This window comes from Pezoporus flaviventris, unplaced genomic scaffold (assembly GCF_033815535.1).
Source record: "Pezoporus flaviventris isolate CSIRO_AGI_PZ_B2104156 unplaced genomic scaffold, CSIRO_AGI_Pfla_v1 ptg000030l, whole genome shotgun sequence".
NCBI classification, from domain to species: domain Eukaryota; kingdom Metazoa; phylum Chordata; class Aves; order Psittaciformes; family Psittacidae; genus Pezoporus; species Pezoporus flaviventris.
The window spans coordinates 12,826,171-12,847,925 of record NW_026892578.1 but is presented as its reverse complement, the minus strand read 5'-3'; the positions used below and the strand labels follow the sequence as shown (position 1 = coordinate 12,847,925).

General features: G+C 40.7%; 1 protein-coding gene across 5 annotated transcripts in view; it reads left to right on the top strand.

Annotated features, from left to right (window-relative positions):
• GEMIN8 (gem nuclear organelle associated protein 8) overlaps positions 1-10,547 on the top strand; it is a 29,477-nt gene extending 18,930 nt beyond the window's left edge. For all 5 annotated transcript variants that reach the window (XM_061459956.1, XM_061459953.1, XM_061459955.1 and 2 more), the window contains exon 5: positions 8,505-10,547. In XM_061459956.1, the coding sequence (XP_061315940.1) occupies positions 8,505-8,755 (251 nt within the window). In that variant the 3' untranslated portion in view covers positions 8,756-10,547. The remainder of the gene's footprint in view (positions 1-8,504) is intronic.
• Positions 10,548-21,755: the final 11,208 nt, after the last annotated feature.

The window sequence follows — 21,755 nt, the reverse complement described above, 5'->3', positions numbered from 1 at the left end:
CAGGGCGGGGCCGTCCCTCCTGGCTCCGCCCCCTGCGAGTCCCCGCCCGCCTCAGCGGAGCTGCCGGCTCCTGGGCAAGGCCCGGCGAGGGCTCGAGGCTCCCTGGGTGGCTCTCGCCGCTCGGAGCTGAGGCTCCTGGACGCGGGGTTTCCCCTCGCTCCGGTGCTGAAGGCTCCTCTCTGGAGCTGCTCAGCTCGGGAAAGTTTTTTGTTGTGATTTTAATACTGGGCATAGCATTTATCGTCATGTATTTCAGCATGTTTAATTTAATAGAATGTTGAAATGAGCAATGAGAAGCTCAGGTCAGAAGTAAACTTAAGTTTACAAAGCTACCTCTCATCTCTTTCTTTCCCAGGACGTAATATATTTTGCTGATTCCATTAGTTTGACCCTGTTTCCAGGTGTCTCTTTTAAAATGATTGGTCAGGCAGCACACTGTAGTTTACTAACAGCATGGAAAGAAAACCCAAATATTTACTTGCTGAAATTAGTTTATCTGGGTCAGAGATTTTTATTTAATTCCACATGTCAGCGGTAGGTAATGCTAAGTTCTGGACATGCCAGTTAGCTGAAAGGTCAGTTCATAACCTGAGTATGCTTCCTTTCAGAAAATCAGTGACATGGTCACAAGGAATTGTTTTTCAAATGCTGTTCGTCAAGTAGCAGACTTCCCTGCAGATACTACTGAGCTGCTTTCTCATCTCATGCAATAAACCAGACTTGAGTTTAGCAGTGTAGTTTGTGGCTGGAGTCAAGAAAGGTATTTCAGGATGAAGTTTGAATATGCAGGTTTGATTAGGAAGACTAACACAAGCTACTTCCTTTATATATTTATTTTCTGTGTGTGTGTGTAAGCATCAAACTTTCTGTATTAGCTGTCCGGCACACTACATCATGGAACACTTTCTTCCAAGTGCATGTGCTTAATTTCTATGCAGGGCACACACAAAAAATGATTGTGAAACTCATGTTTCTTCAGTGTGCTGGTTTCTTTTTAAAGAAGCGCTTTTAATTTTGAGCATTTCCTTGTTCAGTCTCCTCTGACTGTTCCACAAATGTGTGTGTATATATGGATACAGTTATATATAGATTTAAGTAATCCTTCTGTTTACTCTAGCACTGGTGTCTTTGTCTGGCGTCAGCATTGTTGCCATCAGTGACAGATTGGAGTTGTTTTGGGGGATGGGAGTGCAGAGTCAGCTGGCCTGCATTTAATCTTATTGCTGCAGACTTGATCCTTAGTAGAGGCAGCTGCCAGTGCCTGATCCTGTACTAATTTCTAAGCAGTGGCTGATCAGCAGCTTCCTCACCATTTAATTCCATCACAAGCATACAGCCTGGACATCTTGGTATCTTTGGTGTGATACAGACACCTGGTTGCTCTGGGCTCACCTGCGTGTTTTCTGTCCTAGATGCACATGCATATATCTGATTATAATACATTATCTGATTCAGATTTCTAGAGAAGGCTTTCACTTGGGGTTCCACTGGGTTAGCTGTTTGTTTGGTGTTTATGGGGTTTGATTGTTTCAGTTCATTTTCTGGTTGGGATAAGACTGTTCCTTCTTAAGGGTTTCATTGTGGAAGGTACTAGAAGAGAATAGAAGAAAGGTGCTTTCTTGTTTAGCTGGGCGGTAACCAGTATAACCTACTGCTAGTGTAAACATGGACATGAAGGCTTGTATTGTTTCCATCTAGGATCTTTGGCAGTTAGTTTTGGAGACCACAAGACAACCTTTCTTGGGTTTTAATCCTAGTTCTAAAATAGTAATCAGTTTCTTTGTTCTCTGGTTTACTGTGTAACTTTCTGCCAGTTGCTTAACCCACAGATTTCAAAATAATGTGAGATAATTAATTCTTTAAAACTCTGTCAGGTAGGAAAGTATGAAAATCATTTCACAGATTATTACAGTGAGGCATGTGCTTAATTAACTGGAGAGTGATACGTACCACCCAGTAGCAAACCTGGAAGTGGAACGCCTTGGTTGTAACCTTACTTCCTGGCTTACTATTAATTCTGATTTCAAAACTAGTTTCTCTGCAGTCTTGTTAAGTAGCTTTCCCTTGTTTCTACAGAACTGACCTCTTCAAAATGATTAGAAAATCTGTATTACAGTGAAAGAGAAGGTATCAAACTGAGTACTTCAGATTTGCAATGCTGTCTGCTTAGACAGCTTGTTGCAACCATGTCTTTCTTGGGGAGCACACTCTTTCACCTTAGACTGTTTCCTGCTTTTACCAATAGGTTTTCAGTCAGACTGTGTTTCACTGAACATGTCTCTGTGCCAAAGTGACATTAAGCAGTTTTTCTTCCTAGCCATTCAGTCCTGCTCCAGTGGTGCCCCTTTACTTCAGCATGTGTGGTGCCAAGACACTGAACTGTACCAGGATTAAATATAACTTGTTGGGGTGGAAGTTTTTTTTGTTGATGGGATTTTTTAAGGATTCCTTGTGTGGCCCCTTAGACAATTGTAGCAGGATCCTGGAGGGGCCTGGGAGGGAGCTGGAGCATGAAGCTGAGGAAGAAGGAGGGGAGCAGAAACTGCATAAGCTGGTTTTGTAGCTGAGGCAAGAAAAATGTCCATGGAACCATGGTTTCAGACTGCCACAAGCTTGCCAAGCAATCACATCTGCTCTTGCTTCAAAGCTTGTAACAGAACATTTTCTTTTTTCTTGAGAATATTGCATTACTTGTAGATATATGTGGTGAAATATTTGATTTCTTTTAACTCATTCCCTCCTCAACTAGCAGATGGAAAACTTGTCAACGTTAGATACTTGTGAATTTAATATTTTCAGCATTTTTTGTTTGGTTTTTTTTTGTCAGGGTGGTTGTGACTCTGGATGCTGAGAGGTTATTGTTGCAGGCAGTTATTCCCCCCAAAAAGTCACTTTTATTCCAAATTGGTGTTTTCAAGCCAGCTACAGCATTTGAGTTTTGTGCATAGGTTGGACTGCTGGCATGGTAAGATACGGCCTGGCTGTCTCCACTTCTTTGAAGATTGGGCTTCTCCTGTTAAAAATGGGAAGGGGGAAGTTACATTGTGTCATCTGTTATCTTTTTCTTGCTTTTTTGCAAGCACTATTTTTTTAAATTTAAGGAGTTTAAGCATAAGTCTATTTTCTCCAAACCAACTTATAGCCAGAATGAGGCTGTTCATTCCACTATAATCTTCACTCTCTTCTTTCAGTATGTTTCCATAATTTCTGTAAGTTATTTGATGTTTCAAAGTAACCCTTCAGCAAGCCAGACCATGATGTTTTCAGTGACCCAGAATGTTTTATCTTTAGAGATGTGGGGGTAAGTCACAATTGTTTGTATCTCACAGGCTCCCACTGATGGAAACTCTCATTCTGCAAAGCTTTGCACTTGATGAAGAGTAATTCTTGAGATGACAGCCCTCTGGAAATCCAGACCTCTGTTGATCTCTGTAGAAATTAAACTCCTTGAATATCCTGTTTACAAATCCCCAGTTTTAAATGCTTATTTTGTTGTAATTCCTTTAGGCAAAGATTTTGGTTTTCCCCATGGTATGCCTGGTTCATGCAAGTATGGGCATAATAAAATGGTCTGATGTTATCACCTCAGAAAAACTCATACGTAAGTTTATTGTAAAGGTACACAGCTTTTCTAGGGAGATGAAGAGGCTGGCATTTTGCATTGAGAAGTTTGTGTGGGCAGAACATTCAACACAGCAGATAGGCTTGTGGGAAGTGGCATTCAAAGAGAGAACTAGGAGTTTTTAATCAATAGAAATGGGTAGTTTTTTTAACTCTGTTAGCGGGGGCTGCCCAAGATCAGTTCAGGTAGCATTTACGACAAGATGAGAAAGTTCAGAAAGTGCACATGCAGCAGTAACAGAAAATCATTCAGCATTGAAATAAGCAGCAAAATATGTGAACAGGGGTATAGGTCAGGCTGAAATCATGGAAAAGAAAAAGCAGATCAAGGCTGGGGAAAGTGCATTATTTGCTTGAAGAATAATGTGCTAACTAAGCAAGAAGCTCACAGTCAGTAAAGGCCATTTGACGCTTAAGAGGAGCAAGCTCTTGGTCTCTTGCCATAACTACAATCATGTGGGGCAGAATATGGCAGACTGCAGGGTGTGAGCACCTAGAAAGCTGTGGAGAAGGTTGTCTGTATAAAAAAAATTGCCATGCTGTGTATGATCACTGGTTACAGTGAGCTGAGGGTTGGATGTATAAACACTAAGAGCTAAAAATGATATGACAAACCACACAATGTTGGGTATAAATCTGTCATAAAAATCCAACATAGATAATTACCCTCCCAAGTTTCATCTCCTTTTAATGTTGAAAAGTCTCTCCATGAAGACTTCTCTCCAAATAAGGGAATTTATTTGGGTTTTAGGTTTAGGGTTGGGTTTTTTTCTTGTTTTGGTGGTTTTGTTTTCTTTTTATTTTAATGACAAAAGGAATGAATTCCAGAGAGGAGATCTTTTTTGTTACTGCTTAAGCTTCTCAAAGGATATTACAAAGAGGGAAGAGCAAAATGAGTCAAACTTACCGAAAGTTTGTAACATTTTCCTTTTTATAAAATAAGAGAAATAACTGGTCTGATTTTCTAAGGGCCTATGGGGAAAACAGCTTATGTCTTAAAGAGCTTAGGTCATGGTTTTTCTGAAAGTGTGTAAGAGAGCATTTGTGCACATATAAATGCAGTGAATAGCTAATATACTAGTTACTGCTTATCCTGCTTTTGGCACTCCCTGAGGATGAAGGTAATTGTCTATATTTGTTTACTTTTCAGCTAGGATATCCTAGATTAAGTCGTCCATAAAAGGGGGGGGGGGGGGAAGGGAAGAAACAACCACCCCAAAATTTTTTTCAAAAGGCCTGGAATCATTGGTGATGTTCAGGATGCAGTATGAGTTACGTATTCCTTAAATATGAAGAAATAAAGGCTTTACTGTTTTTGGAAAAAGATATCTCAACTAGTTTTGGCCAGGTAGTGATGACTTCCCAGCAGAACGGGACTTGGTGGGAGTAAGTTAATTCTGAAAAGATCTTGAAGAGATGAAAAGTATCTTTGGAAAGAAATAGACCTGACCAATTAGGAAAATGTCCGCAATACATTTCTTTTGCACAGGGACCAGCAACCACTGCAGCTGCCTGCCTGCCTTGTGAACATTTGCAAGATAGTGTTCCATGATGGGGGAAGCTTGCCAGTGATTGAAGCTGCATGCTGTAAAAGAAAGCACATTCTTCACTGTGTGAAGTGGAAGGAGGAACTACTTAGAACTGTGTAAAAATTATTTGTTTCACATTTATAACTTGGCAGCACAATGACTTATAAATCTGGAGTGTGAAACTATGACTTGAGAATGAGCTGGGGACGTAATGCTGCAGGCTCAGAATTAGGGTTTTCATAAACCTTGTTATCTAATTCATGGATGGCTGTTTGGTGCTTGCTTCAGAGAAATTCTAGTTAACTCTATAGGTTTAGGGCTATAGAGAATTTTTTTTTTTGTTTGGTGTTTTTTTTTACATTGTCAGAGGCTTCTTGTAATCTTGATGAAGAGGTAGTTACCCATTTAGCTGCAGATTTATTGCTTTGTATGTTTTCAAAGTAAATCTTGAGGTAACAGAAAGAAGCAGGCTGCTGGAAAGAAGAGCAGTTCAATTTCCCGACCCCTGCCCCACCAAAGAAGGTTTAGCATGCACCTCAACAGGACAAAACTTTCTCTGCTGTCATCTATTTCTTATCTTTGTGTTTGGGTGGAAATACTGCTCTTGGAAAAGCAGTAGTTTACATACCCATTTAGTTCCATGGCTGTTCTTCCCTTGACTGACTGTGACAGCAAGTAGCGCTGTCATGGTCAGTGGAGATTTCTGGAGAGATACTACCATAACAATAACTGATTTGAAACAGCAGCATATTTCACACAGTTACAGTTATATTTACCAGCAGCAGCTGCCATGTTCTATGCTCAAATTCAGCCTTTGGTGCAAAAAATAGTAGGTCACTGTAGCAGATTTCTGTCCTCAGCCTCTGTCTGGACTCTAGACCTGATTTACATGTCTGAGACTCTGCAATAGAGTCACTCTGGAAATTTTTAAGCAGTAGCTATGGAATAGTGAGATTCAGGTTAGAAAGTTAAAGGCAGTACATCTGATTAGTGTAAAGTAAACATTATGCTTCAGATTTTTGTAGGTAATTTTGAGAATGCAATTTAAATTGGTATTATTATTTTGATTGCTAACATTAAGATCTGTGGGTTCATGAACTACTCTCTGCTACAAATTGGAGATGACGCACACTAAACTGTAATCCACTCATCCATCATAAAGCTTCTGCTACAGACCTATTTAATTTCCAAACCAAAGAATTCATTATCTGTCTCCAGAGAAATTAATTTTTCTTAAGTACTAGTTGTGCAATGAGCTGTCAGAGAGCATTCTATGGCAGACAAGCAAGGAAGCAGTTGTCTCTAGCATGCAGCTATGGAACTAATGAATAAAAAATTTCCATGGGCAATACAGAAATACAAGGCATTATCTCTGTGGCCCAGGAGAGCCAACAAATCTGGGTTCCATTCATTGCCCAGCCAATTTTGCTGCACAACCTACAATGAGAGTCATTTTCCAGCACAGATTTTTTCTAACTGTTCAGTGTATGTTGCATCAAGTTCATGCTTAAAAGCATGTTACCTAGTTGTGGGCAGTCTGGTGTCCCAGAAAGTTTGCATCAATGGAATGCAAGGGGCCTCTGTAGTCACAGCCTGGGTGCCATAGCCTATCCACATAGTGCTTGGCCCTTCTTAGGCAATGTTAGTTCTTTTAATTTAGACCTTCTGGTTAAAATGGCCTGACACCAAATAAATCTGACTCTTCCAAAAACACATACAGACTCTAATGTATGTTTCCTCATGAATTCTGGCAGTGAAGCTCCCTTCAGGGGTGTGCCTTTAAAGCAAAAAGTGAAGCAGCTCTCTGGAATGGATTCTAATAGCCTTTCAAGCCCTTCTGTCTGTCCTTTGGCTACCAACACAAAACTGTGGATGGTGTTTGGAATGACAGGACAAAAGCTTTCTGTGGCCCTGTCAGACAGATGCAAAAATTGAAGTTTCTGAGTATACTGTTTAAAATACCTATTTTCTGTGAATGAGGGGTAATTCATTTAGGAAGACTGACAGACAGTTGGCTGCTCTGTACAGTACTTTCCACTGTAAAAATAAACTGCAGATGTTTGACACAGATATGTCAGGATATTTAACTTTAGGTTAGGGTTTGCAGATGTTGTGTTTAGTGGAAGCTAAATCTCTGTCTTAGGGGAAGGAGGGAAGAGGTACATAGCACCAAATGCTGAGAAGCATGTCCTGTATGTGACTAATGCATCCTGAGTGGTGGATACTCTGTCCCTTTGGAGGTTAAAAAAAAAAAAGTGCTGTCATTAGTAGTGAACTGTTGCTGTGATGAGGCTTTGACAGCCCTCGTTTTTTACTGATCGCCAAAGGAGTCCAACTGCCAGGTGATTTTCTTCATCTTGTAGAAATGTCCCCGTAAGAGGGGAGTCTTGTATAGCACTTTGCTGTTTTAACTTCACAGAGCATTATTTGTTCCATCAGAGCACCAGCCAGGAAGTAGAGGTAACTTTGGGCACACAAAATCAAGTTCTTTGATTCCTGATTGGGCTTCCCAAAGAGGATTTTTGATGACAATGTTTCACCACTCTCAACTGTTTTAAATCATTGGACTAGATGATCTTTCGAGGTCCCTTCCAATCTCTAACATACTGTGAAATCCTTTTTAAAAGAATTGATGCAGGGATTTGTGTGCTGTTTTGGCTTGTCTTCAAAGCAATAGCAGTAATGCTGCCAGTTGTGAACTCTGCAAGTCTTGAGAAATGGATGAGATTGGATAGTTTATCTAAACACAACACTTACAGCTGTGTTTCACTGGATGCACTTAATGGCAGCCGCTTACATGACAGAGCAGTCTGTTCATTTTCATAGCGTAGTAACTGATTACATTTTCTCTTCGCTATGGTTCAGCTGAAGTTGCATTGTCCTGCGCATTGTTTCCCTATCTCAGCTGCTAAGTCATTACTTTGGAAACAGCTCTCTTGTTCGGTTTTTGGATTTTTGGAGGGGGGATTGGTTTGGGTTTTTAGTTTTTTTCTCTTTAAGAGGTATACGAGGGGAAGAAGTAAGCAATGACAATTTTTACGTTATTACTAATTCAGAGGTTTTTTACATTTTTAGGATTAAGTTCCAGGATCTTCTTCCTTTCTCCCCAGTTCTTCCAGCCTGGTTTTATCATAATATTTAGTAGGAATTTGTCATTATGCATAATGAGCACAGCAGGACAAATAACATGCAGTTTGTTTTGTAAGTTGCAGGAGTTGGCTGAACCCTCAGAAGTGTGGATATCGGCCCTTAGACCCAGCATGGATTTGAATATGTAACATTTTAAGACGTTTAAATAAAAAGTGATTGGTTGATATCCCAGTAATTTACATCTCTTGTGGTTTATTTGTCCAGGGAGGCAACAGCAGCTGGAAGCTGAGAACCAGTACGTGGAGGCTGATCAAGACCTTCACAAAAGGACAGGGCGTTCCGTGCAGCCACCCACAGAAAGACCTGGGGAAAGGCGAATGGCAGAAATGAAGAGGCTGTATGGTGCTGAAGCTGAAAAAATCCAGGCAATGGAGGCTGCCATGCAGCTTATCTTTGATAGAAGCTGTGACAAAAAGCAGCCCAAATACTGGCCTATTATCCCCCTTAAACTGTGAGTACCTGGTCTGTGCTCTGACCTGCCACAGGTCTGTATGGATGGCTGCCTCTGTCAGGTTGTGCTGCTGAGAGAAACAAGTGCAAGTTTTGGGTTTGGCTGGGCTTTGGGGCAGCAACCAGCAAGGGCAGCGTCTTTCTTGCCTGTCGGTGACGATCACAGTCCATTCTACCTACATACAGTTGTCAAGTAGTGAATAGCTATTGTCAAGCTGTCAATAGGAGGGACAGTAACATAAACCTGTCCAAAGCCATAGTTTCGCTCATTTGATACCTGCCTGCCTTGTCCGTGCTTGCAAGAAAAATAACAATGTCTATAGTCAGTGAACCATGAAAATTTAAAGCAGTGAGGTAAAGAAAAAAAGACTATACAAATTGTCTGCTTTTCCCATTTAGGAAATGAGTGATCCCATTTTTCAGTCTCACTTAACATAGTAGCATTTGGATCCTGTTTAACACAGCGCAGCCTGAAGTGTTATGTCTGCTGATCTTGGAGGGCTTTTTTGAGGACCGGGAGTCCACTGGCCAAGATATAATATATTAAATTACTGTAGGCCAGCCATTTGAATTCTTTTTCAAAGGTTTATAATAAAAGCAGGAAATTTTTGTTCCAGACTGATACTTGTCTGGCAGAAGTTCAACTCTAAAGAAATATTATATCAAAAAATGTTTTAATAAAGGGGGTGGGGAGAGTAGGGGTGAAGCCTGATGTGGTCCTGTCTGTCAGAGATCTCTTTAGCAGAAGAGAAATTTCAGAGGACAAAGCGCTCTTGAGGCCAGTGCCTACAGTGAATTTTGCCATTCAGATAAAAAGTATGTAATTGGATTAAAGCTTTAAAGGAGACATATTAGTTTGATAGATAAGGGTACATCTATATGCTGTTTATGGAGGTGTGGAAGCCATGTAGCCCTGAGGGCTATGTTTATTTTAGGTGCAGCTTTCCCATGCCCACCTGCATATTACATGCACAAAGCTTAAACATAGGCAAGTTAGATGTGCTTCTGTGTGTGTACTTATCCATCTGTACAGTCTGTTTTGCTCCACTTCTGTCACTCTCTACTTTTGGTCGGTTGTGCTTGCCCCACTAATTGCTGACCAGGTGGAGGGAGGCACATAAGTGGTCTATGTAAGAAAGGCAGAACTGTCCCTTCAGTGCTGGTGACTACCTTAGAAAATAGTACCCTGGATGCTTCCAAGGACATTCTGTGAAGTACTGCTGCTACGTATTGTTTTGTGTTGAAGGGCTATAGTGTGTATGAAGCAGCATTTCTATGCCATGGCAAAGGAGCCTTATGCTGTTCTACTTGTGACAAAGATTCATGTGTCTTTCTGGCAATAGAGGCAGGTCACAACTTCTAACTTCAGTTCATGCCCACTATGTCTGATGTATCTCTATGGCATGTGTAGTTTGTAATACACACCAGCAGTTGCTGTGCCCTCTGCAGCAGGCAGCTGCACCAAAGTAAGTCTGTGGTGTAGTTTAGAGTATCTTTGCTTTTACTATGTTACTATGTTTTTTCAAAGCAGCATTTTAGTTTCAGTTCTACCTCCTTCACTTTAGGTGTGACATAATGGAGTTAAATTGAACACTAAAATTAAAAGCCCCAGTCTCCAAGACTTACTACTGGTGTGATTAATCTGAAAAACTTGTGTGAGACAGGAGGGGGAAAAGGGTTATGAACAGTCCTGCATTTGTCTTTGCTCTTGTTTTTGGTGGGTTTTGTCAGAAATTCAGTGTTTTGTATGGGGTTCCATTTGGTCACCAAATAAATTTGCTTTGTAACACCTTGTAATTGAATTTTATTATTTATGAAGAAACTTCCATACTTCAGCACTCCAGTTCTCAGATGCTAAAGCTTTCTTTTAGCTGCTGTATAGAGCAAGGACAGTTTTAACATACCGAGAAGCATGAAGAGTGTTGATAAGACGTTCACAGGAATGCTAGTCAATACCACACACACGTGGTACAGAATGAATGGGAGGGCTGTTGCATCTTCTGGGGGAAAATCCCATCCCAGATTAACATGCATAGATCTCTCTGTTCCTGTTTGAAATGTTTCCAGTGTGATGATGGTGTCTTCCCTGTGCAGTTGAGAACCAAAGAAAGAAAGGATGGGTAAGACTGGGCTATTCTTACTTTTCAGCGCAATTCCTAGTTCTTCCTGTGGTTGTTTCTTTGTCCAACTGGTTCAGCTAGCAGAAGCAGAAATTCTGGTTTCCAAAAGTATTTGTACAGACCGCATATGAGACAAACATTGAATTCTTTTCCTACTTCACGTAGAATATACAAGAAATATCTTTGCCTTTGATTCTTTTAATCTTTCTAGGAGGGTTTACGATGCTTCATGACATTAGAAGTAGAAAGAACTAGATTAAATGTTCCTTAGGAACTATGTGCTGAGGCCTGCAAGGGAGGAACACACCACTGCAGATTTTGAGTTGCTAGTGGATAATCTCTGTTCTGCTCCTGAATTTCAAGGGATGGGCTGTTGCTGTAGTTGGCCAAGTGTCTGTTTTGCTGGTGGTTTGATGGAACTTGGGGGTTTTGTGTTGCAGTTCTTTTACTCCTATCTCCTGTGTCATTTTACATTCTAAGAAATATCTCACATAAAAGCATATGATCATGGAAGCGATGCAACTGCAACTCAAAAATGCCTGTTCAGTCAGAATGTCTGTAACATTCACCTTTCTTGCACATATGTATTATGCTGCAGTTCCCAATCATGGGACCATGTGTGCTTTATTTTCCCCCAAATACAATGTTATGTCAGCTTCTTGACTAGAACACAACTGTGATGCTGCAGACTTGATTCTTGTCCAGAATATTGCACCTTTGCTTTCAGTTACACCATCTTCTTCTACAGTTCTGCCCAAAGGGAATTCTTCACTTGCTGATGGAGGTTTCTCATGAGCTTTTCCCAGCCCCAGTAGAAGGAATTATACCCTTAAGTCGCAAGTACAAGTTGTCATACAAACAATTAGTCTTAATTTCAGAAACTGGTTTCCTCATTCGGTACATGCAAATATACAAATCAGACTCATCTTTAGAAGAAGAGTTTGTGATTGCTTGAAGGTGCTTTGAAGATTGGAGAAAAATGGTTATAGATCTTTTCTACTGAAAACATTCTTAAAATAATAAAAACCTTTCAGAACTGGCACAATGTAAATTTAACATACAAATGAAGCAACGACCTTTGTGTTTCCTACCAAAAGAAAATCTGCTTACTCTTCTGCTTTGGTGACATTGTCAAGAACACTCATCCTTTTAGAGTTACTTCCCCACAAAGCCCCTGACATTTTAGTACGCCTGTGCATACAGGCAAGCTGAGAAGAGATTAAACAATTTTTGATGAGTATAACTTTTCGGTGAGCCTTACTGGTAAGTATTCATCCTTTCTGATGATAGTCTTGTATAATGGATAGCTGCAAACATGTCATGCTTAGAAGAAGCTTTAATAAAATGCAACCTAAATTTCTTAACAGACTTTGTGAAGGATAAACACATTGATAATCCATAGGGATTTGTCCGCTTCCGTCTTTTTCTCTTTGCAAAAGCTTCTCATTCATTATATGAAGTACATTTCAAATACTGGCATCTTCATTTCTTGTTGCATTAGTCCAGCTAATGTCCACCTTCATGAATAGAAATTGAGAAAAGCAAGACACTTTGTGATTCAGCTGCTTAAATTTGGATTTTTAAGTATGATTTTTGGTATGCTAGTCTGAATATTTTGGCTGAAAGAATTACAGAAGGGCCAAGATTATTGCCCAAAATGTGAAACACAATCTGTCAAAAGGAAACATCCAGAGCCCTGTTTTTCCTTCTGGTTTCTTAAAAGTGTAAGTTGCTGGGGAATATACTAGTTGATAAATAATACATTCATGCTGTGACGAAATTCTGGGTTTATGTTTGTGTGCTGCTTCATCAACCATCTACCCTGTCTAACCTGCCCTGTTGTCTCCTGTGATCCTGCTGAAGGAATGACTTTCTTATGGGCTTTCTCCTGGGTAGAATAGCAGCTGGTGAGGGAGCCTCAGGTGCTCCTGAAGGTCGGTTATGGCCAGTGTGTTCAGGGCCTCCCATCCCTTCATCTATTCTTACATAGCTGAAATTCCTGAACTAGTACTCAGAGACATGTGCAGTGGAGCTCTGGGTGGGTAAGTGCTGGACCGTGACATTGCTATCTGGGTATTCTCTTGGCAACCTAGTTATTATAGCAAAAGAATTGCTTGGATTCGGTCTGTTCTTTGAAGTAAGTGAGCACACAGGCAGCAGCCTCAAGTGTGAATTTTGGCAGGGCAGGAGCAGCGTGGAAATCTTGCTTGACCAAAAGTGGAGAAAGACCTTGCTCATCTTGAGCACTTTGAGTGTGTAATCAGGATTCTCTGTGCATGGATTTTACTAATTACACAGTCACAGAAGGTTTTTTCCCCTTTAATCATGAATCATTTTCTTCTAAGCAAGCAAGAAAAACAAAGTGAGAACATACATAGTTTTTGAAAAGAAAATACTTTTCAGCCTAATGAGGCCAATACAACTGCTGGTTCCCTAAGCTACATTGAGATCTTTTGCCTACAAAGCCTTTTTGAAAAGCCAAAGTGCATAAAACTGCGATCCTCATGGCTCTTCTTTACAGCCATCCCAAAGAAATACCTTTGTGGAGAGGAATGGATGAGAAAAGTAGAAAGGATTGGGAGGGATCGTTTCTAAACAGAGTTCAAAGTGGTCCTCCTTAATTTTCAGACTTTGTTTTTAATAAAAGTATCAGTTTATACCAAAATCTGGATTCAATAAAGATGTGAGGCAAAAGCCTATCAGGGGCTGTTAAAAATTAAGTTACATTACAGAAGACTACTTTATTCATGGAATTTTCTTACACTGTCCTAGGCAGCTGCAATTGCCATTCTGATTGCATAGGAAGCTAACTAGACTGCTGGTATCTTTATAGGGATCTTTTGAATCTTTCTACATGCTTATGCTGAAGATGAAGATTGAAAGATCTCAGTCCAGAAGTTCAGCTTTCAGCTATCCCACACATCCTTTTTGCTAGGTGCAGAAATCACCTCTGTGGCTCACTCCACCAAAGTTTCCTGCCATCAAGGTCTGTCAGCAGCTCTTAACTGTGTGACCAGTCCATTGCTGTAAGTCAAAAGGAGTTGAGTTGGAAAAGCCCTACTGCTAAGCTGTTTAATGTAACTTGTGAAAAGGATTAAAGGAAGCACTCGCTTGTGCAATCAGATGAGCAGGTCTGGAGGAGGCAGACTCCACAGGCATAAGCATTCATAAGGCAATGTTGCTGCTGCTAGAAGAGAACTTACAAGTGCATTTTTTTTTTAGTGCTCAGAGCCTTTGAGGATTTTTCCTGCTTTGGTCTGAAACATTCACATTTACATTTCTTTCTTCAGGCATGTTAGCCAGCTTCTCTAATACAAAACATGTAGAAAAGCAAACGTTTATTTTCCTTGCTGAACACAAAAGGTAACAGTCATTTTGGGCAAACCCATGGATGGGTTTAACCCAAGACTTCTAAAGGTTTTTATTTTTCATTGCTACTTTCTATGTTAAAGTGCCTTGAGTTTGCAGATTTGCAGATGCTGTGTCAAGGAGCATGCTTGCACGATTCAGATTCATACCCTTTGCCTCAGTAGGAACCATAGCAGGAGTCAGAGGCCCAAGATTCAGTTAGCCGTTTTGGTCTAGACATGTGCAAGTATCCAGCAAGAAAAAGTCTGTGCCTTGTATTTCACTAATTTTGATTCTGACATAGCTAAATCTTATTCCCATCCTTTGCAGTGGATAGGAATGCTCTTGGGTCACCATGTCTAGTTTCTACTACCTCCGGCAACCAGATCATCAGAAACTAATTAGGCTCCGCTTTGAAACAAATTCCATTTCCTGTCACCCCCACTTCTGCTAGTTAAGGCTGCATGTCCCACCTCTCTTTTGCAAAGCATAATAAAATATCAAGACTCCCACAAGTTTTAAGTTGTCCATTGTCAGAAGGCTCCAAAAATCAAAATGCAGGAACAGATTATGTATCTTGGTCTTTTCTGTATTAATTACAGTACTGTAATATCCTTTCCCTGGACAGAAGGAAAGGAATTACTGTTGTGACAAAGGTACATGCTTGAAGTATGTTTTTACTTAAGAAATAGTTCATCAAAGGCACACTTCTGGTCTGCAGCATATTCCATGAAAGGGTTGGGTAATAGCCAAAGGCTCCCATCCCATTGTCCGCCTTTCATGCAAAGTGATGAGGTTGAAGCTAAAACTTCAGCCAGTTTATGCTGCAGTGCATTTGAAACACAAAAGTTTGATGAGCTGCTCCAAACCAAATAATCCTTACATGACTACAGAATACAAATCTGAACTGGACTATAAACCAAAAGCAATTAAAAACTAATAGGCATTATATATTATTACATTTGGGAAGACAGTAATATTCATGACTTTTTAATGATCTTATATATATACATTGATGAATTTAGGGTTTCCAGTATTGCCAGATCATACTCTCCTAGAGGCAAGAAATATTTGTTATACTGATTCTTTCTGAACATAACATGACGTTTCCATTTGTATTGCTCTGCCAGAGAGCTGTGTCACAGCAGTGCTGTAGCTGTTTTGTGGTCCTGTTTTGGTGTCACCACCATGGGTGTTCCAGAGCATGCAGAGAGTCCTTCCTTGGCACCACCTCTGAGAAGCCCTGTGGCTGAGCAGCACTCACAGTAGCTGTTTTTACCATTATATACCAGTCCTGTGGTCTTCATTATGTTACCTTTTTTTTTTTTTTTTGTTAGCCATTGAACTCAACATGCAAACTGTACTGCCCGTTTGACGCTTGCTCTTGCTCTGAAAGCCACGATGCCGAGTGTTTGACATGACAGGGTGCCATGGCAACAGGCTGTGATATCAGAAATGCCAGATGATTAGATAATTTCAGGGACATGCCAGAAAGAACAGCTACATTGTGCTACAGAAAGCCCTTACTCCAGAACTGCTCTCTACCAGCAAAGAAAATAGAGAAAATGAATGGTGTATAACTGCTCAGTGCTCCCTCCTTTGCTTGCTCCATTGCGGAGATCCCTCTTCAGGTCATCTACAGCTCCAGTGTCAGAGCATAAACATTTATCTCCAGAGTGCAAAAGTGCTTCTACAAAGAACTTCTAGGATTAGTTACTTGCCCTTCATAAGTGTGCTTTACTGCGCAGGCCTGCTCTAAAAAGTTGTCCTGTACTTTCCCTGTCAACAGCAGTAAAATCTTGCTTGGAATGAGATAAAAAAAGCTGTCTTACTGTAGTCACTTCCCTTCAATAGCTATTTCAGTCTCATAGTGTTACTTGCATTATTCAAGTCTAGCAAAATGAAATCTGTTTCTACAGCATGGCTATGGCTAGAGCTTTTTTTGTGGTAAATACATTGATTATAATTAACTGCACTAGTGGTTTGTGTTACATTGTGGAAGCTCTCATTCCAGGCATAGCCTGCAAGTGCGATCGTCCCTGTCAGCATGACAGAATTGTTCACTTCAGTCCAAGAAGATACCACATCCTACTGAAATATAACAATAGTTTATATTGTTGAAACTTTAAAATACTGTATTAAAATCAGTAATTGAACAATTTTGGTTTGCTAGTTTAACTTCCTCCATGCCAGGTTTTTGATGCGTGAAATGATGTAAAACCACAGTAATGGTAGAAAACATACAGCTGAATCTCAAGTACAATGCAGATTTATTCTTTTTTCTAGTAGGGTGGCAAAAATTATATTAATAATCTAGTAGGAAAAGTTTAAAAAAAAGTTGTGTTTTTCCAATTTTTCAGTTTTCTTTTAATTTCCTGGTTTCCAGAAATAAAATGTGAGGGGGTTTTTTATACTTCTTAGCTGAGCAACCTTTAAAATGATGAACGGCTTAGCAGCCTCACTTTGCAGGGCTTGAAATAACATCTGAATGCATTCTGAATGTACGAAAACCGCCTACAGTGCCTTTCCCACTGCTGCCATCCCCACAAAGCTACCTGGAATTAAATGGATATGTGCTGTGATGCATTTTCCTGGCAATGTCCATCATAGTTTGCATCTCCAAGGATCCAGCTGAGGTGTTTTCAGGGTCTCTCTTGCCTCAGTCACTTTCAGTCCACCTGTGCTCTCTTCTTGCTCCCTCATCTTTTTCACAAAGGCTCCTCTCCAGCTTGCCTCCCTCCACCCCAAACACACATGCTTCTGCAGCCTGATTCTGCTCTCATCTCTCAGCCCCCACACTCTTGTCCACCTCCCACATGTAAGGCACGAAATGTTGCATGGATGTACTCAGTAACCAGCAGGACTAATCTAGATGACCAGAAAAAGGTTCAGTGCCTCTAGCACCGTAAGTGCTGAAAGCAGAAAGTGCTGAGACACTTCCCACAGCGTTGTCCCTGACCTGACAGTGGCTGAGGGGAGATCATTCTCTCCTCTTTTCCTAATTAAGCCACAAAACTTCCTCGCTGCTGTGCAAGTGGTGGGAAGGTGTTACTGCCAGTTCGTCTCTCCCTGCTTTGGGTAGACTCCAGTCACTCAGAGTAAATATCCCTATTTGTTTTAACGACTGACCAAAGCCTTTCTAAAGTTGCAGTGCAGTGAAACCACCATGATCCTTTTGAGCACCAGGGGAAGCTTTTGTAAGACTTTCCCCTAGAGGGAGAAACAATTACTGGATACAGAGCCTGGGCTTCACAATCCATCTGTTTAATTCATAGTGTGTCTCAACAGTACATCTCTGTCAACTCCATCTCTCCAACAGCAAGGCATAGCTGTGATTTAGGAGCTTGGCCATTTGAAAGACCAATCAGGCAACCATGATCTTTTCCCACCCAGCACATGAGGATGTTGCTAAGGCAGTTTCTCAATTTAAGAATGATTTTATCTCTTTTTCTCTCTTTTCAGCCCTCTTTGCCAGCTGGCATCTTGTTTTCTACTTTCCAGTGGGCACTGCTTCAGCTCAGTGTGAATCCTTGGAGGGGGAGCAGTAGCCTATTTAGAGCTTAAAACACATAAAGGTTTACTGGCTGGAACCCCAGAGAACAACCTACCAAGAGGCTGATGAGGGCACTTAGCCAGATCATCTCCAAAACATTATTGTTAGAAGAACCTGATGTGCATGTTAAGTAAATATCAAATATGCAAAACCCCAGTACATGTAACGTGCAGATAATAACACAAGGTAATAGGCCCTATCTCCAAATAAATAACAGCACTCTCATAACCACAGGCAGTTCCAGTATTTTATGTTCACTTTCAATGTCCTCTGAATGGTTCATATCTATAATATATTAAAACTCCCACAGGCTCCAGCAGGACTAGGATTTAGTTGCTAAAAAGAGGGGAAGAAATTTTTCTTGCACACAAACAGGCAAAAAACCTCTAGAATAAATTTGATCCAGGAAGCAATTATATAAAGGCGTTGATAATTTGATTTGCATATAAAATAATAACAAGAACGGAAGCTAAGTTATCCCATATACACAGAAACCCTGGGTTTTCAGGATTGGCTACTCATTATTCTCTTGTCATACAAAGCAATTCAGTTTGCAGCTGCATTTCTCCCTTACAAATCCAATTCAATCAAGAGAAACATCATTAGCAAACCCACTGATTTATCCACCAGTAAAGTGCTGATACAGGCTTCTATTCCTGCTGCTAATAAATTCTCTATGTAGCAGTGTTTGCTTTCTCTCTAGGGATCTCCCATTATACTAATGGCTACAGGTTTCTAACTTTACCACTGGGATTTTTAATAGAATAGTAGGGTCCAAAACCTGTGGAAGTCTTAGGAAAGGAAGGACACAAGCCCAGAACATGCAGCCAGTTGCTACAGAGATGTGGCTACATGTCACTGCAGGTGGAGCAACACCTGGTGCCTTCAAAATTGCTGTAACAAGACCTTTTTGGGGGTTTTGGTTGGGTTGTTGTTTTTTTTATTCTCTGAAATATAACCATTGTCTTCTGTTTTGCTCATCACTTTCCTTGATTCCTTCAGTGGGCTTGCTTCCAGTGCCTTGCCTCCCTCTCTGTACCTTTCCCTGCCTCCTGCTTGGTTTGTTGCCTTGATTACCAGCCTGATGGGTTCATCTGCCTTTGCTCTGGCATCTCTTCTCCTGCAGACATGCAGCAGCTCTGAAAACACTTGCTAAGTGCTGTCTCCTGTTCCTCCTGCCCATCACCTGCCACCAGGGCTCTGGGCGCTCAGCTCATCACAGCATCATCCCCTTGCTGCTTTCACATGTATGAGCCCTAACACACTATTTCAAGGCACGGGCACACATTTCAGCATCCTTTTCAAGATGGGCTCCAAAAGGGAAACCCCAGGGGGTGTTAGAAGTGCTGTTGTCTTTTGGGAATAATTTCCCAAGCTGCAGGTTCCATAGCTTCTTTAACAGTCCTAGGTCATTTTTATCTTTCAGGTCCATGTGATGCTGGGTTTGCCTGTGGCCCTTTCATCTTTTAAACTCAAAGAAGTTATTTCCGTAGACTATTGGAGGCCAAAATTAATGTTCTAGGCTATCTGGCAGCTGAGAAACACTTGAATTTGGCCTGAATTTTATTAAAAAAAAAAAAAAAAAAGTACAAAATGTAAGAATCCAAATCCACCTATGACAGTAGCCCATGTTTAATATGGCTTTAATAAAAGGTTTTATTACATTCCTCTCTGGGGATTGTGTTATTTTTCTACTTGCTGAACATAATATCCAAGATAACAAAAATCAGATAAAAAGAGTCTTAAAAAAAAAAAAAGAAAAGAAAAGAGATTTGCAAAAATTCAGCATCTGGACTGAAAATAGTTGGAAAATGCTTATGTTTAGAATAACTGTTTGGATTTTTTTAAAGAAGAAAGAACACCATTTTTGTTAGTCTAGGGAATGAGATGTTAAACTAATCTTCCGAACCCATGATTCAATATCAAATGCCATCTCATAGTTATTTGCCAATTTCCTCAGTTGCATTCATCCTGGTTGGGCTTTCCTGGAGGGCTCTCACTCATCTGACCAGAGTGCCTTGTGCTTTTTTGTTCCCGAATGTTGCATTTCTGGCAGGTCTAATGCATTTGGCTTTCAGTGAAGTCAGAAGGAGGTGAAGTGTTTCCATGACATCAGCACATCTGAAGCCACATCTTCCTTCCAAAACCACACCTCACAGAGCTGATGAAGGATGTCATCGCCCCTTAGTCCCATTTCCATTACCTACCAGTGAAGAACCTGCCACCATAGCTCCCACAGCCCAGCACACACATCCTCCACAGCCTGTTTGAACTATTCTTCTGCACTGTTGTGCATGCCAAGCCAGCAAGTTACACCACTACTGAGTTACTGAGTCATTCCCATCTTTTCTCCAACACATCACATTTTTGCCACAAACCACAGCTCTTGAGTATAACCATTTGCTAGAACTGTACTGTGCGAAGTGTGGAGAGCAGTACAGAAGCAATAAAACACAGTGTGTGCAGGGGGAGAAAAACCAACACAAACCCCAAACCAGTATTTTGGAATGTATATTAGTAGAAAACTAAAGCATTACAAGAGAATTTAGCTCAGCTTTATGATACAGTTTAAGTCCTAGGCATCATTCATGTTTACAGAGCTGAATTAACCTAATTTAGTTCAACCCTAATTTAGTTTAACCCTGCTGGAGCCTGTGGGAGTTTTATTATATTACAGATAAGTTACGGGCCGGTGCCTATTGACAGAAGTGAAAAAATGAGAAGTAAAATGAAATCAGCTGGCTGTTACTCAGCCTTCACTGCCCAACTGGATCAGGAAAAGTGTTAAAATGAGTCCTGCAATTTTCCTTTGCAGCCTTTAGAATGTGATTTTTAGTTGTTTTTTTTTTTTAAAAAGGGGGAGGGTGCACCTGAGAACGTTTTTAAATGCTCTCTGTGGCTGCCATCAAAGGAGTTTTCTACTTTGGAAAAAGAGCAAGCCTTGTCTCCAAATGCACTTTTGCCAGGAATTCTGCCCTGATTAGCCTGCCTTGGAGCACTTCCTTGGGTGGGTGCCATACTGAAGTTATTGGATGGCAGCCATGTGTTCAATACTCTTAAAGTCTATTCCCTTAATTTGCAACTCAACATAAAACTCGGATTAAGTCCATTGATATTGCTGGAGGGCGGGGCTAACATACATATGTATGCAATTATTTTCAGGATATTGCAATGAGTACGTATATACTCCCACAGAAGTTGCTCTGAAGTTAAACGCTAATGTTCCTTGGGTATGTGTTTTGCTCCTGGGTATGCGTCTGGTTTCTTCATTTGCAAATTATTCCACATTAGGATCTCCTGGCTGGTACTAACGAAAATGCTGGATAATCCATACGTTTGAGTCAGCTCCTCCTAAGACACTGTTTGCCTCTCCAGCCCCCACAGTCCTACCCCACAACAGGACCTTAGCAAAGCACTTCAGTGAATGTTTATATCCAGGCCTGCTAGACTGAGCCTATGACCTCTGACCAAACTCAAGTGCATTTTTGAGCATAAATGTTTTAGAATTAGGCACATGGAAGAAAGCCTTCAAAGGGATCATTTTATCGTGACTCACATAGCAGGACATAAGACTTTTCTCTCCCTTACTTGAGAGAGGGTTGCCAGCATCTCTCATCCACATTTCACAGATCTATTTAGGAGGATGAAATGAGGTGGGCTGCACATAGAAGGAAAGGTTGTATTGACTTGTATTTTTATTGTGTAACAGGCATCCATTTCAGAGTTGTTACTCTTTCACTCACAAGCTTTCTGCTCTGAATAATGCCTTACTGAGACCATCCACACTCTTTCAGACCTCGTATTATCTCCTACATGATCCTCTACCAGCTACAGGTTACCTGTGTGGCACGCAGAGAGAGAAAGGCACAGAAGCAAGTATATATATCCAGAATAAAAACAACCAATACCGTTCTCTTGGTCTTCACCCAGGCCCAGTCTCTCACAGACACTTACAGAGTATCTACACACAGAAGTTCAAAATAC